The following is a 16,817-nucleotide window of genomic DNA, read 5'->3' on the forward strand; positions in this document are numbered from 1 at the left end:
CACACACACACACACACACACACACACACACAGAGCTTTTGAAGGCATCAAAAGCGGTGTGATAATCGCACCTTAATAATACTGTTTATTATGGGTAAAGACATTACAGCACAGTGTGTATGGGTCAGGTACGGTATAGTGTACACCTACCAGACTCACCTTGTAATGAAATAAACTCAATTGAAAGGTAGTTTTACTACAGTGTTTTGATTTTCCCAATGATGGTGGGTGTTTCATGAACGCGGCATATTGTTAAATCACCAGGAGCTCTAGTTTGACTGCTGTCGCTCTATGTTTCTCTGTTGGAATTCTTCAGCATCCCAAAACAGCTGTACTGAACACATTCTATCTCGGGCCTTGGCTTATGAAATCGAACCATATGAAAACAATCATGTCATTGATCTAATTGCAATCAAATAGCGTACATGCACCCAGAGATCAAACGCAGCACCTGTAGATGTAAGCCTGCATGTGTAGTGGTCGGGTGATCAAAGGGTCTGTGTGCTTACCTCCGTGACCTGGACCTACTAGAGTTCAGGTAGAGGCCGGACCAATCTGCTTCAGATTGGGCTGGGCTGCACTTCAACCACCTGGCATTGTTTAGAGTAGTACTGTGTGTGTTTAAGGACATAGCCTAGATTTATATGTGTTGTAGTGGTTCAGAGTTATGTTAATAGTTCTTGCTTAAAATCATCACAACCTTCTTATTATGAAGTGAAACCGTGTACGTTAAGATTGTAGGGCTTAGTATTATTTTACACAGACTGATGAGAAACCAGTGGGTGGTACAGTACAGATACCCTCAGGTCAATGCAGTGAAAGTACTGTACATTCCAGGCATTTAAGGGCTTTGCAGTATCTTGGAGTTGAGATATCATTGGTTTCCCAGTACTAGAATTGTTCCTACAGTTGTACAACAATGCATTCAACCGAAATGTGTCTTCCGCATTTAACCCAACCCCTCTGAATCCGAGAGGTGCAGGGGGCTGCCTTAATCCACGTCCGGGGAGCAGTTAACTGCCTTGCTCAAGGGCAGAACAGCAGATCTTCCCACCTTGCCAGCTCTGGGATTCGAACCAGCAACCTTTCGGTTACTGGCCAAACACTTTTATCATACTGTTGATTAATACAATAAGTTACTGATAAAATTACTAACAGTGCAGAAACGGTATCAATGAGAGGGACTTTATTCGGGGATCTGCCACTCTGTCCTTGAAAAAAGTGAGTGTGAAGTTCAGAGAGCGAGAGAAAAATAAAGGTATCTTCTGATCAAATGGAAAGATCAGTTCACTGAAAAGTAACAATGTGCACAAATCGCATAAATGTAGATGTGTGTGCGTGCGTATGTGTACATATGTGTGTGCATGCATGCTCCTGTGTATGTGTTTTGACATTTTCTGATTGGACAAACATCCTCCTACCTCAAGTCAAAACACAAACGCTCTGCTCCACAATAAGTCCCATTCATCAAGCAGCAGGGGATGTACATTAACAAAGACAGAGGTTCATCAGGGTTAGCTGCCTTATTCACACAGACAATACCCAATGCTTATATAGCTTAGCACTGTGATTATGTGAAAGGTGAACCATTGATGTGTCACCTTAAATATCTTCCCCATGCTTAGCAGTACTGAGGGCTATGGAGCTAATGTGCAGAATGATGTTAAGTGCGACGATAAATCCAGCCCTGACAAGTAAAATACTGTCTATTCACCTGACTGTAGCCGAGGGAAGTTCAGGTGTGTCTCAGTGTGTATATCCTCAATGTTGGTTAAAAACACACATCTTAAATCATATTTGAACAACAAGGCAAATGCCCACAGACACTTGACTCAATGTTTCCCTGTCATTGTTAGTTGACAAACTGTACATGAGTTTGAAGAGGTAAACCCTTTGTTGAGGTTAGGGTTAGAGTTGGGCTAATGACAGCTCTTTTCCAGTGACACAGATACCTTGGCTCAAGCTGCGACAGGTTTTCTATTGCTCTGTGTGTGTGTGTGTGTGTGTGTGTGTGTGTGTGTGTGTGTGTGTGTGTGTGTGTGTGTGTGTGTGTGTGTGTGTGTGTGTGTGTGTGTGTGTGTGTGTGTGTGTGTGTGTGTGTGCGTGTGTGCGTGTGTGTTACACAGCTTTCCTTTTCAAACTTCTTTAGATCGAGTTGTGGAAATTTTGTTCACATCTGTTTTTCCACACAAGGAAACTACAAATTTATGCTTTTGTACTCGAGCCAGAATTGCTTGTAGATTCTTGTTAGGTAAAGAGAGAAAATAAGAGAAGATTGATTCGCCCTGGTGCACAGTAAAAGTCTAAATGATGGCTGCGAGACTTCTCATTGTTCTGGACAGCATGTAGGCCAAGGTTACATGCCAAGTGCACTTCAGTGCCATGTAGAATACTTCAAATATGGACGTTTCTGTACCGTCATATGAAGTGTTGTTCCAGAGATCAAGTATGCACGAGAACGCATTGATAGTCTGGCTTAGTTTATCACACAAATACAATATCAGACATGATGTACATCCCAAGTGTCACCCTATTCCCTCGTGCACTACTTTTGGGGTGGCATTTGAGACACAGTTTTAGGCTGGTTCAGTCACCAGTACGATTAATTTTTTATTTAACCTTTATTTAACTAGGCAAGTCAGTTAAGAACAAATTCTTATTTACAAACCCAGACAATGCTGGGCCAATTGTGCGTCGCCCTATGGGACTCCCAATCACAACCGGTTGTGATACAGCTTAGATTCAAACCAGGGGCTGTAGTGATGCCTCTTGCACTGAGATGCAGTGCCTTAGACCGCTGCGCCAATATGCACTTTAAACAGTGGGCTGCAGTGTGTGCACCCAGGACATCTGATTCAAATAACCTATCTAGCCTTTAGTTTTACAATATATCAGATTATTTGAATCAGATGTATTAGCGTTGTACTTGAACAAAAGCCTGGATGCATTACCGTTCTCCAGGAGTGGCATTTTCCCTTCCCTGAGCAGTGCAAATGAATGAGACTGCGAACTTGGTGACCGCACTACGCCTTCTCTACCACTGTATTTTGTTTGGCTGTAAGACTCTATAGCAGAGAGGGCACTTGAGCTGACTATACACTGGACTGAGAGAGCCAGTTCCTAAACCTCTGTTGTTCCCTCTGATTCACCTCGAATCCCTTTGGAACGTTCCTGGGACTCAGACCTGCAGGTCAAAATACTATTTGTTTTCTTTCAATAACTTCATTTAGCTTAATTGTCTGGTGTGCCAGGTGGCCTGATGTGCACTTTTGGGACAATTCCATTGGCTCTGTTGTTCTGGGCAAGCTGCCAAGCTCAATCAAGTGCACCTAAAGTATTTGAAAGAAAACACATTTGATTTAGAGAAGCAGGCCCAATTTTCTCATGGCAGGCTGCATTCCACGGAGAGTGTTATTGTATGTTTGTGATAACTTGTCAGGGGGCTCAACCTTTGATAGAGGACTGTTTAGCTAAAGAAAACTCATGGACTGGTGTAGGGGATGTGTTACGGTCAGAGGCTATATGGTGCTGATGAGAAAGACGCATGGACAAAGACAAGGGCTGGTACTTGGTAAACATGTAAAGATATCATTAACATTCTGTCTTCTCCATCTGTCTTCACTAAGCAGCTCACCAGCTGTCTGACCTCTAACCTCTGACCCTTGCGTGCCAGGTACAGCTCACTTCCTGGAATGCACTGTACTGTACGTGAGGATGAAACTCCTACAGTGACAGGAACAGCTGGAGATATTGTATAGGACAATATATGGAATGGTCTGGAAGGGTTTCCAGAGAATTACAGTAAAATTCCCTCTGGGACGATATCAATTGATTCATTGACAGACAACAGAATCAGGTGTTCGTGTAAATGTCTGACTAAACTAGCTACGATTTAAGAATCACTTTGCTCTATTCTGATGGATTCTCCTCCACGTACACGTTAAAGTATGATATCATGAACAGATGTTATCTCTCTCCACACACTATAGCTCTGTGTACGTTTCCATAAGCCCAGCTCTCTCTTATTTCTCACCTGTCAATATCAGAGCTGTTAGATGACACTGCGACGACAGCAGCAGCAGCAGTATTGAGGTATTTGCTTTCCTTTCTGAGTCCAGAGGTCTTTGGTTCAACAGAGGAGCAGCAGCCCACAGGAGGACATTTTATATTGTTTTAAAGAGAGTGGGCCAGGAGAAGGCCCCATCTGGAGAGAGAGAGAGGTGTGTGTGTGTATGTGTATGTGTATGTGTGTGTGTGTGTGTGTGTGTGTGTGTGTGTGTGTGTGTGTGTGTGTGTGTGTGTGTGTGTGTGTGTGTGTGTGTGTGTGTGTGTGTGTGATGGGGGAGCAGTCCAGACTCCAGACAGCAGCGAGAGCCAGCCAGCCAGCTAAAGGAGCGTTGTCTGTGTGTGTGTATTGCTGCAGGTTGGGTCTCTGTCGCTGCAGCAGTGTACTCAAGCTCAGACTCAGACCCAGGAGGCAGGGATGAGGGAGAGAGAGGAGCTGAGGAGGGCTATAGAGCAGAGCGACCGTCTGCTAGCCAGGGTGCAAGAGCTGGAGGAACAGAACACACAACTCGGCAAGGACAAGAATGAGGTGGCCGCTAAATACAGAGCTGTAAGTCTCCATTTACTAAACGTCTGTTTTCTCTAAGTCCCCCTTACCTTCACCCAATTCTCTGTCTGTTGTCCTTTCTCCCTCTCTCTGTCTGTATCTCTGTCCATCTGATTCTCTCCTTCCCTCTGTTTCTCTCTCTCCTTCCTTCGGTTTCTCTCTCTTCGTTCATTGTGTTGTTAGTCGATCTGGTTTCCATTGAGCTTCGTCACATGACAAATGGCATGGATGGGATGTGTCTGCAAGGGCAAATTTGTGCATGATAAGGGATTCTGAACGTAGTTATTACTTCAACCGCCAGCGAATAATACTCACTAGATAATGATATGTCTCTGGAGAAAGAGAGAGAGAGAGAGAGCGAAAGAGAGAAAGAGAGAAAGAAAGAAGTAAAGAAAGAGAGAGAGAGCGAAAGAGAGAAAGAGAAAGAAAGAAGTAAAGAGAGAGAGAGCGAAAGAGAGAAAGAGAGAAAGAAAGAAGTAAAGAGAGAGAGAGAGAAAGAGAGAGAGAGAGAGAGAGAGAGAGAGCGAAAGATAGAGAGAAAGAAAGAAAGAAGTAAAGAAAGAGAGAGGGAGAGAGAGAGGGGGAAAGATGGAAAGAGGGAAAAAGAGCCAGACAGTACCAGCTTGTTTTAATGATACTTTCTCTCAGTGTCCGTTTTTATTCCAGCACATTGTTAGATGTTGTGTGTTTTTATTGTGATTCTCTCAGAGCCAATAACAGGCATTATACAGCTCTGTGGCCTCAGGCAGTACAGTGATTGATTGGTTAACTGCTAGGAGAACTCTTTGATAGACATGCTCCCTTCCATTGAAAAGAAGGGTGGCAGAATGATAGGATAAGTTATCACTTTTTGAGTTATTCATCCAGGTGATCCAGATGAGATTAAAGCTGTTCATCAAGAGAGATCTATGTCAAGAAGGCAGCAGACAAACAGTCTGGCATTTACTTAGCATTACATTTATTAGGCTACTGCGGCTGTTATAGGGTTCTGACTTGCAGAGGAGAAGTCGTAGCCTAGTCCCACATAAGTACAGATCTGTCATTATAACAACAGTTAGAGATGCACATACTGATCTGGGACCAGGCTAGAGAAGTTGTAGAAAAGGCAACACCCACCAGGGCAAATGCTTTAGTGTGAGTGGAAAAGAGAGAGGGAGAGAGTGTATTTGGTGGTATTGCCAGTGGTTTCAAAGAAAGCTCCCAATCCAGCCTAGGGGATTTGGCCATTACTGGTGCTGATTTCCTTAGCAGACCCGTCAGGCCGCCCTTCAGCCTGCTCCAATGGAACACATCGTGGAGTTAAAAAGTACCACTGCAGCTCTCTTCACACACAGTTTATCACTGTCTGAATTTGACATATTGAAGTGTAATTTGGAATCTCGAAGTCGTAACTTTTGCCTCATGGCTGACCGTTCACACGCAGGTTATTTTGCTCCTGCTTAAGGAGCACTTCCCAGTTTTCGAGGGAAGTTTGTCCCTTTCTTCATTATCCCGTAGTTTTCTGATGTCGGAGCTGGTCGGAGTTCTGGTGGGCTCAGAGGGACACCACCTCCCAGCTTTCTCTGTCATCAGGAAATTATCTATTCCTTCTTAGTGTGTGTGTGTGTGCATGTGCATGCGTGTGTTATTTTTTACATCATGCATTATCTTTCTCATTGGTTAACATAATATCTCTGTTTCAACTCTAATGTTCCCATACATTGTTGCCTATAGACACCCCTGTAAAAAAAAAAATCTAATTTAGCTCCCCCAGTAAAAGTTAGCCAAATGAAATGGTAGTGTTTCAAGCTGTGTCAGGACAAAGACACATAAACAGAGAAAAGTGCTCGGTTTACCCTTCAATTACGGCTAATGGTAAATAAATGTGGAGTCATTTTCCAGAGCTATCCAGATGCCCTAGTAACAGTAGTCTCCGGACTGTCTGGACTGGTTTAGATGTACTGTACTGTGTGTGTGTGTGTGTGTGTGTGTGTGTGTGTGTGTGTGTGTGTGTGTGTGTGTGTGTGTGTGTGTGTGTGTGTGTGTGTGTGTGTGTGTGTGTGTGTGTGTGTGTGTGTGTGTGTGTGTGTGTGTGTGTGTGTGTGTGTGTGTGTGTGTGTGTGTGTGTGTGTGTGTGTGTGTGTGTGTGTGTGTGTGTGTGTGTGAAGGAGAGGGTACAGAGGGTCTGGGATGGTTTTAGAGGTACTGGGGCCCAAGGAAAGGACTGCAAATGTGTGTGCTGGAGGGGGTAGAGAAAGAGAAGGAGAGTGATGAAGAGGGTAAAGAGGGTCTGGACTGGTTTCAACTGTGTGGAGAGTGAAAGTGAGGTAGGGAGAGAGACAGACAGAAGAGAGGTTGAAAAAGGGAGAAAGATGAGGGAGTAAGACAGGGTTTTCGTAGAGGTATCCAGCCAAGGTGCTGCCCAAGGGATCAGATATGTGACTGTTTGGATACGCTTTCTTTTCTTTTTGGAATAATCCCATTTCATGTCAGCAGTGTTTGATTGTGAAAACAACCAGAGACTGTTGGTTGAACTTTCCACCTCTTCTATTTCAACTCTCTCTTCTGCCATAGAAACCCTGGAAGGCAGCAGCCGCTCACTGTCTAATGTGGTTAGATTCCGGTTTTCCTGTAATCTAATAGACATAGATCTCTCGAGTCTTCTCTCTCTCTCTGGAGGGGGAAGAAGGATACAGTTTGGCAAGGAAGCTGTTTGAAATAGCTGGATATTATCCTGTCTAGGGACATAAACTTTACCTTCATAATCTTCCACATCCATAGGGGCTTTCGAGAAAGCCTTCATAATGGCGTCTGTGTCCTTAGTATACTTCTGCACCTGTGAGTTCCTTACTGTGGCTTAGTCTTATAGCCTTGCCTATATGGAAGATAAAACTATCACTCCAACCAAAAGTTGAATGAAATACAGAGTGCCACATAATATTACATTTGCTTCAGTTCATAGAAGCTGTACTACAACTTTTTAACAACGAACTACGGAACCATGATGTGAAATGGAATAGCAGTTGCTTGGTCAGAACAATCAAATGACAGTCATTGATAACTCATTGATAACTCATTTTTATATTGTAAATAAGCTTTGGCAATATGTACATTGTTACGTCATGCCAATAAAGCAAATTGAATTGAATTGAATTGATAACACAAACGGGTCTTCCTCTGATAGAAGAGAGTCCCTCAGATTCCGTCAACCCAAATCCATCTGAATGCATATCCATACTTGGCACCCATGTTATCTGCTACAAAAGATCAGTGTTAGCGTTGGATGTGAGCGGTGCTTGAACACTGTCTGGGCATGCTGAGTTTCTCTGGTCTGTGTAGTTCATGTGGGTGTTACTGCAGGCTTTTACGCAGACATGAACGGGTTCCTCTGTTCTGTCCACAGCACAACTCTTAACATAATGTTGAAAATACAGCAATCTTTTGAGAAGATGTTTTGTTTCACTGTTTTTTCTGCAGATGGATGGAAGCTTGCCATGGTTGGATGAGGCATTTGTGGCATACTTGTCCTCCCTCACATTGTTTATGCTCAGTCAGTGGTCAAGTTTTGAAGATTCACTGCAGGCTTTAGTTTTTGAGGAATTCAGAAGGGTTATTTACGAGGTTTGGTTTTGGTGCCAAACGATTCTTTCATAGTAACCTTCAAAACTGTAACAGTCCTGACCTGTTTTATGTTGTTTTTTATGTGTTTATGGTCAGGGCATGTGTTTTGGGTGGGCAGTCTATGTTATCTGTTTCTATGTTGGTTTTGGGTTACCTGGTATGGCTCTTGATTAGAGGCAGGTGGTTTGCGTTTTCCTCTAATTAAGAGTCATATTTAGGTAGGGCGTTCTCACTGTTTGTTTCGTTTCGATGTAGTCTGTTTCCTGTCCGTGAGTTTTACGTTTCAGTTAAGTAAGTTCATGTTCAGGTTTTGTCGTCTACGTCGTTTTCTTGTTTTTGTAGTTTTGAAAGTGTTTTGTTTTGTTTCGTGTGGCCGTCGTATTTATAATAAAGATGGCTCATTTCCCTGAAGCTGCGTTTTGGTCTGAAGATCCTTCTCTCCTCACCTCGTCCGAGGATGAGGAGAGCGACAGCCCTAACAGAATCACCCACCACGCTAAGACCAAGCGGCAAGGGAAAACTAAACGGAGTAAGGGACAGGAGAGAAAGGAGCAATGGACATGGGACGATGTATTGGACGGAAAGGGTTGCTACACTTGGGAGGAGATCCTGGCTGGTAGGGATCGCCTCCCATGGGAACAGGTGGAGGCACTGAGGAGAGCAGAGGCTACCGGGGAGAGGAACCGGAGCTATGAGGGAACGCGTCTGGCACGGAAGCCAAAAAAGCCCGTAAGTAATTCCCAAAAATTTCTTGGGGGGGGGCTAGGAGGTAGTGGGCCAAGGGCAGGTAGGAGACCTGCGCCCACTTCCCAGGCTTACCGTGGAGAGCGGGAGTACGGGCAGGCGCCGTGTTACGCAGTAGAGCGCACGGTGTCTCCTGTACGAGTGCATAGCCCAGTGCGGGTTATTCCACCTCCCCGCACTGGGAGGGCTAGATTGGGTATTGAGCCAGGTGTCATGAGGCCGGCTCAACGCGTCTGGTCTCCAGTGCGTCTCCTCGGGCCGGCATACATGGCACCGGCCTTACGCATGGTTTCCCCGGTTCGCCTACATAGGCCGGTGCGGGTTATTCCACCTCCCCGCACTGGTCGGGCGACCGGGAGCATTCAACCAGGTAAGGTTGGGCAGGCTCAATGCTCAAGAGTGCCAGTACGCCTCCACGGTCCGGTATTTCCGGCGCCACCTCCCTGCCCCAGCCTAGTACCTACAGTGTCTACACTACGCACTAGGCTACCAGTGCGTATCCTGAGCTCTGTTCCTCCTCCACGCACTCTCCCTGTAGTGCGTGTATCTAGCCCGGTGCCTCCAGTTCCGGCCCCACGCACTAAGCTACCAGTGCGTCTTCAGAGCCCTGTACACACTGTATCTTCTCTCCCTACTAATCCTGATGTGCTTGTCCTCAGCCCGGCGTCACCAGTACCGGTGCCTCGCATCAGTTACAGAGTGGGCTTTGAGAGTACAGTGTGCCCTGTCCCTGCTCCCCGCACTAGTAGGATGGTGCTTATCCTTAGCCCGGTGCCTCCAGTTCCGGCACCACGCACCAGGTCTACAGTGCGCCGTATCCGGCCAGAGCCATCCGTCTCCCCAGCGCCATCTGAGCCATCCGTCTCCCCAGCGCCGTCTGAGCCATCCGTCTCCCCAGCGCCGTCTGAGCCATCCGTCTCCCCAGCGCCGTCTGAGCCATCCGTCTGCCAGGAGCCTGCAAAGCCGCCCGTCTGCCATGAGCCTGCAAAGCCGCCCGTCTGCCATGAGCCTGCAAAGCCGCCCGTCTGCCATGAGCCTACAGAGCCATCCGCCAGACAGGAGCCGCTAGAGCCGTCAGCCAGACAGGAGCCGCTAGAGCCGCCCGCCAGACAGGATCTGCCAGAGCCGCCAACCAGACAGGATCTGCCAGAGCCGCCAGCCAGACAGGATCTGCCAGAGCCGCCAACCAGACAGGATCTGCCAGAGCCGCCAGCGAGCCATGAGCAGCCAGAGCCGCCAGCGAGCCATGAGCAGCCAGAGCCGTCAGAGAGCCATGAGCAGCCAGAGCCGTCAGAAAGCCATGAGCAGCCAGAGCCGTCAGAGAGCCATGAGCAGCCAGAGCCGTCAGAGAGCCATGAGCAGCCAGAGCCGTCAGAGAGCCATGAGCAGCCAGAGCCGTCAGAGCGCCATGAGCGTCGAGAGCCGTCAGCCTGCCATGAGCGTCGAGAGCCGTCAGCCTGCCATGAGCGTCGAGAGCCGTCAGCCTGCCATGAGCGTCGAGAGCCGTCAGCCTGCCATGAGCGTCGAGAGCCGTCAGCCTGCATAGACCTGCCAGAGTCCCTCAGCCAGGATCTGCCAGAGTTTATCAGCCGGGACCTGCCCCTTGTCCCGGTGTTGCCCCTTGTCCCGGTGTTGCCCCTTGTCCCGGTGCTGCCCCTTGTCCGGGTGCTGCCCCTTGTCCCGGTGCTGCCCCTTGTCCCGGTGCTGCCCCTTGTCCCGGTGCTGCCCCTTGTCCCGGTGCTACCCCTTGTTCCGGTGCTGCCCCTTGTCCCGGTGCTGGCCGTTTATTTAGGGGAAGGTAGTTTTAGGGTGGTCATTGGAAGGGGTAGACAGAAGAGGGGAGTGACTATGGTGGTGTGGGGACAGCGTCCTGAGCCGGAGCCACCACCGTGGTCAACTGCCCACCCAGACCCTCCCCTGGACTTTGTGCTGGTGCGCCCGGCGTTCGCACCTTGAGGGGGGGGTTCTGTAACAGTCCTGACCTGTTTTATGTTGTTTTTTATGTGTTTATGGTCAGGGCATGTGTTTTGGGTGGGCAGTCTATGTTATCTGTTTCTATGTTGGTTTTGGGTTACCTGGTATGGCTCTTGATTAGAGGCAGGTGGTTTGCGTTTTCCTCTAATTAAGAGTCATATTTAGGTAGGGCGTTCTCACTGTTTGTTTGTGGGTGATTGTCTCCTGTGTCGTTTCATGATTAACCATACGGGACTGTTTGGCTGTTTGTTTCGTTTCGATGTAGTCTGTTTCCTGTCCGTGAGTTTTACGTTTCAGTTAAGTAAGTTCATGTTCAGGTTTTGTCGTCTACGTCGTTTTCTTGTTTTTGTAGTTTTGAAAGTGTTTTGTTTTGTTTCGTGTGGCCGTCGTATTTATAATAAAGATGGCTCATTTCCCTGAAGCTGCGTTTTGGTCTGAAGATCCTTCTCTCCTCACCTCGTCCGAGGATGAGGAGAGCGACAGCCCTAACAAAAACACTTTGTTCAAACATGATCAATGCGGTAAACGAGGTTTGTCTTGGTCTGTCACACAGTCTACATAACTCGTGCTCAGGTGGTGGTCAAGTCTCAGCCTCTACTTTAAAAGCTTCCGTCCAGTTCAGAAGGGACGTTCATTCAAAACCACAACAAGAATGATTTCCGTTTCACCTGGTTGGTTTGTTTTACGAGAACCCTCAATACTAACTACTTAATGAAGCACTGATGTCAAACCACTGATGTTATCTTCCGTACAGCATTACAGACAGAGAACCCACTGAGGACACACCGGTTGAATCAACGTTGTTTTCATGTCATTTCAATGAAATTACGTTGAACCAGCGTGGAATAGACGTTGAATTGACGTCTGTGCCCAGTGGGTATGCTTAGTCTAGCCTAGTCTCTACGCTTCGTCTGCTGGTTCATTCAAGAAAATCCGCTGCACTTGAACCTAAGGCACAATATGGCCTTTGTGTCCCTGTCTAGATGAATGCCCTGGCATTGTTGAAACTATGTGGGCGTGGTGGGCACATAAGGTCTTTATGCTGTTAATTTAAACAGAGAGAGAGAAGAGAGAGAAAAGAGTCATATTTGCGACACTGGCCTTGTTTTCGTCTCTTTGTGTTGTTTAGTTGACTGCTTTGACAGTGTAAGGGTTGTGTTACCAAGGGACTGAAGAGGACAACTTAAAGCCGTTCACATGAGCTGCCATCCTACACCTTCCTACAGTCCCTCCAGGAATCCTTTGGATCCTCTGCCACTAGGGAGAGAGAGACACCTGTTTCAGGACGGGTGAGGCGAAGGGAGCGAAGGAGAAGAGGGGGAGGAAAGGAGGAGAGGCTGTTGTTGCAGTGTGAGAGCAGTACAGTAGTGGAGGACTGGACACAGAGAAGTGGGATTCTGTTTTCTACTCTGGGGGACTGTAAGCGAAGAAAGAATTGAGGAGAGCAGAGGAGGAATGTGTGGATTACAGTAGCAAGTACCAACAGACTGAAATTAAAGGGGAGAAAAGTATTTGATTGAGCAGGAAAAAAAGAGAAAGCAACCGAGAGAAAGAGAAAGCAACCGAGAGAGAGATTAAGGGCATACCGCTGCAGGTGTGCAGCACTAAATCAAACAGTGGGCTATGTGGAGAGAGAAATGAGACTGACTGTTCGCAGCGTGCTGAGTGGAGTTACCGTGGTGACCAAACCGTGAATTAGTACCTTCTCTTCTACAGTGAACCCTCCTGAACCTCCGCTAACCAATCACAGGGAGAGAAATGCAGAGGGTAGAGGTGTTACATGGAACTTTATTTACAACCTATAAGTCTACCTGGCCTGTTAACGAGGTGCAGTTGATACAGGTGCAGTACAGGGACTGTGTAAGGGTGTTAGGTTACTGTTGAGGTGCGGTAGGTAGGTAGAGAGTGTTGACAGGACAATTGACAGGTTGATTGACAGGCGTCGGGTTAAGGTGATGTCTGTGGAGCGGGGCCAGGGACGTGGCCACTCCCTCTCTGACTCGGAAGAGACCAACGGGCTGCAGGTGGATCCTGAACCAGAGGAACTGGACTGGGATAGCTTTAGTACCTCATTGGAACAGAGACTGACTATTGTGGGTATACGTGTGTGTGTGTGTGTGTGTGTGTGTGTGTGTGTGTGTGTGTGTGTGTGTGTGTGTGTGTGTGTGTGTGTGTGTGTGTGTGTGTGTGTGTGTGTGAGAGAGAGGGCATTGATGTGTTTACATGTGTGTCTGTACTGTTAACTTTTTTACAGTATCTTCACATTATCTGGTAATGTTGAGACATTGATTTATCCTAACACACCAGCCAACCTTTTGGATAATCTGTATTAAGGGTTGGGAAAAGAGAGTGGAAAATTAAAAAATGTGACATAGCTCACTAGCTGGGTAGATAAAGTAGAGATTATGAAGAAAGAGCACAACACAAACACATTTATATAAATATATTCAGCTGGAACGTGTGGTCAAGATACATTTGCAAATGGACACATACTTGGGCATGCAGTTCAGCCTCATTCCAAATGCCTTGACCATGATGACTGGTGCATTAGAAAATAGCTGACACTCATCAACCAGGCACCACATAAGACAGACTTTCAAATCTGTCCTGTTTGGGACAGCTGTTGATAAATGATTTGTGTTATTGTAAAACTGGCTTATCAAGTCAGTGTTTTTCTTTCTCTCGACGCGTCACTGAGAGGATTGTTTCCCACTATATATTGGAGAGAGGGTTGGGAAGGGAGGATAAGTGTCTCACGACTTGGAGGACTCTTGATGCAAGGCATTCTGCTGGTTTTCCATCTGTGTGTCAGGGATATGATTGTCTCTCTATGTAAGCGAAAGGATTTACCGTACTGTCCTCTCTCTGTCGTGTCTCTTCTTTGCCTTTACATTCCACCACTTTTACATTGTCTCACTGTTTCACCCCTCAACCCTGAGGCCTCTCTCCTCCTGTTCATGCTCCATCTCCTCCTCCCTTACTCACCTCCTGACCCTCTGTGCTTCATCCCTGTCTTCTTCTCCACCTCTTCAGGAGCAGGAGTGTGCCCAGGCGTCAGATCACCGTTGTGCCCAGCTGGAGAAGGCCCGGCGTGGGCTGGAGCTGCAGCTCTCTGGCCTATCTGAGCGCCTGGAGGAGGAGGAGGCGTGCTCGACCCAGCTGGCCCACCACAGAGAGAGGCTGGAGGCAGAGAACAGCAGCCTCAGACGAGACCTGGAGGAACTGGAGAGTGCTCTGACTGCCACCGAAAGAGACAAACAGGTAGGCTACAACCGACTCCTTAGGCATTCGGTATGGCTTAGCACTAAATGCACTAAACCGGAGCGGAGAGAGATATTATTTAAACAAGAGAACGTCCTTGATTTGGGACTCCTGAACAGGTCTGCACTATACTGACATGCTTCTAGTTCTACTTTACCTCTCTGCTTCATCTGTTTTCCTCTGGCTTTCAGTATTGAATTTCATGCTTTTACTGTCCTCCTTTTTATCACTTTAATAGTCCCTGGAGAGTGAGTATATTGTAAATATCTAAATGTTAACCTAGTGTGACTACTACATGTACAGACAGAGGTAAATAGAGGGGGTGTTAACATATACTGTTACAAACCCCTCAGAGCGTTTTGCTATTTCATTGAGGTTTATGGAAGGATTTAGATGGTATCTTTACTCAGGAATGCTTCATAGAATGTACTGCACTCACAGCATTGGTTGTCTATGATGGAGAGAGTTGAATTCCTTTGACTTAGACTTTGTCAAATGAGTTTGTTTTACCTAGGCAATTAATATGGTACTCCGAGTGTATTTGGCATGAGAGGGGTTTTTGAGAAACAAAGAATAATTGTGTCAAATCCTTGAACTATGTGAATGTTTTGTTGGCTCGTGTGGGTTTCCTGACATGTGCAGTAGAAAAGTAGGTTGTTTCAATATGGATGCAGTACACTGGGATCTACAAGACTAGACCTGCATGGTGGAGTTATTGGCACTGTGCTTTCACACCTAGTAAGTAGTCGGTCTTGTTGTCATAACAGTTGTAATACTATAGATATGGGTGTTTTTTTTATCAAAGTAAAATGAAATAAGTTACAAGAAATGCAGGATATTGGGATTGAGTTGCACAACATTTTTATTGTACACTTTTATCATTTCTATGGTATTTGTCATAAAATATGTGCTACACTTGCAACTTCATACATAATTAAGCAATAAGGCCCGAGGTGGTGTGCTATATTGTCTGATATACCACGGCTTTTAGCCAATCAGCATCCAAACTACCCTGTTTATAATGAGGTATAACCACTTTCCTCTAAACTAAATCATTTTCCTCTCCTCCATTCCTTCTGATTTATTTATCTGTATTTCAAAGTCCTGACAGTCCCAAACTGTTCCCCTGGTTCATTAGAACCTGATGGCCTAAGTGGGACCAGAATGCTACATGCATGTTCCACTTTGATGTTCATGAAGAACAGATTGAGAGTAATGGAATCTGTTTGGTCATCGAAGGGATACTTGTTTTATGGTTTGGCTGCAAAGCCATGCACTAATGCAACTGTTTTCCCAAACCATCATCATGGTTATTGTATCAGTAGAAAACACATTGCCTAAGAGTCAAATTACTTCCAGATTAAAACATGCACTGTGGTATTCTTTGCACAGACAGATTTATACTCGTTTGATATTTTCAAAGGTTTATTACTTTTCTCTATTTAGCAACATGTCTGGGGAAGATAAGTAACAAATACAATGGGATCTGTTTTATGATATCAGATGATTTTAATTTCCTCTTTCTCTCCCCCTCATCCTCCAGTCTTCAGACGGCTCGGTCAGGAAGCTGTCAGAGGAGCTGTCCCAGAGAGAGGAAGCTGTCCAAAAGCTTCAGAAGGAGAAAGAACACCTGGTGGAGCTCAGCCAGGTGAGCGCTTACTGACCTCTCCTCACCTCACCCAGTACTAACACCTGGTGGCGCTCAGCCAGGTGAGAACTTACTGACCTCTCCTCACCTCACCCAGTACTAACACCTGGTGGCGCTCAGCCAGGTGAGAACTTACTGACCTCTCCTCACCTCACCCAGTACTAACACCTGGTGGCGCTCAGCCAGGTGAGAACTTACTGACCTCTCCTCACCTCACCCAGTACTAACACCTGGTGGAGCTCAGCCAGGTGAGAACTTACTGACCTCTCCTCACCTCACCCAGTACTAACACCTGGGGGCGCTCAGCCCATGGTGAGAACACACTGTCCCCAGGGGTCATAAAGTGAGGTCAGGGTGAAATGTGAAAGGTCGACCCTGGGTCTAACAGGAAGGGAGATTATGAGCGGGTTTGCAGAAATGCATATCACTCTCACTATAAAGAGCATGTATGCATGTGCATGTGTGTGTGCGTGTGTGTCTTGTGTGGATTTTCTCTCTCTCTCGCCCTCTCTTTCTCCCTCTCTCTTTGTTTCTCCCCTTCCATCCATCATGCCCTATACTTGCAGCTATAGGAACCCCAGTACAGTAATGCATACCAGATGCTGTAACCAACAGTAGCAGCTTGATATCCTATATAATCTGTTAAAGTAATTTAGAATCTGAGCCATTATCCTACAGTACACTGACTGCTTATTATACATGTCCAGCGTGATGGAAGATGTCTGGAAGTTACAGTTTAGCAGTTCAAGTAGTGAGAGAAATGGGAATGGAAATGGCTCAAAGCTCCTAAAATGTTATGAGGGATACAGTCACAGGGTCAGGTGTTATGGTGGGGTTACATACATCATGTCACCCCAATGACTTTGTGTCAGTCTTCTGTTATCGATTTTGGAGAGAGAGGACTCACTCTTGGCATTCCCTTGAACAACCCAAATGAACTCATCATGGCTCCTCAGATCCAATATGGCTGACAGATGC

At 46.4% G+C, this 16,817-nt stretch overlaps 1 protein-coding gene across 4 annotated transcripts in view; it reads left to right on the forward strand.

Annotated features, from left to right (window-relative positions):
• Positions 1-16,817, forward strand: part of LOC129829020 (myosin-16) — a 64,773-nt gene that overhangs the window by 1,059 nt on the left and 46,897 nt on the right. Inside the window, exons 2-4 of one of the 4 annotated variants that reach the window (XM_055890430.1) lie at positions 4,424-4,615; positions 13,964-14,191; positions 15,735-15,839. In XM_055890430.1, the coding sequence (XP_055746405.1) occupies positions 4,424-4,615; positions 13,964-14,191; positions 15,735-15,839 (525 nt within the window). Of the gene's footprint in view, positions 1-4,423; positions 4,616-12,065; positions 13,024-13,963; positions 14,192-15,734; positions 15,840-16,070; positions 16,088-16,817 lie in introns of those variants that run through there. The other 3 variants (XM_055890431.1, XM_055890432.1, XM_055890433.1) reach the window with 3 other exon arrangements.

The sequence above is a fragment of the Salvelinus fontinalis genome, chromosome 30 (genome assembly GCF_029448725.1).
Source record: "Salvelinus fontinalis isolate EN_2023a chromosome 30, ASM2944872v1, whole genome shotgun sequence".
Lineage (NCBI taxonomy): Eukaryota > Metazoa > Chordata > Actinopteri > Salmoniformes > Salmonidae > Salvelinus > Salvelinus fontinalis.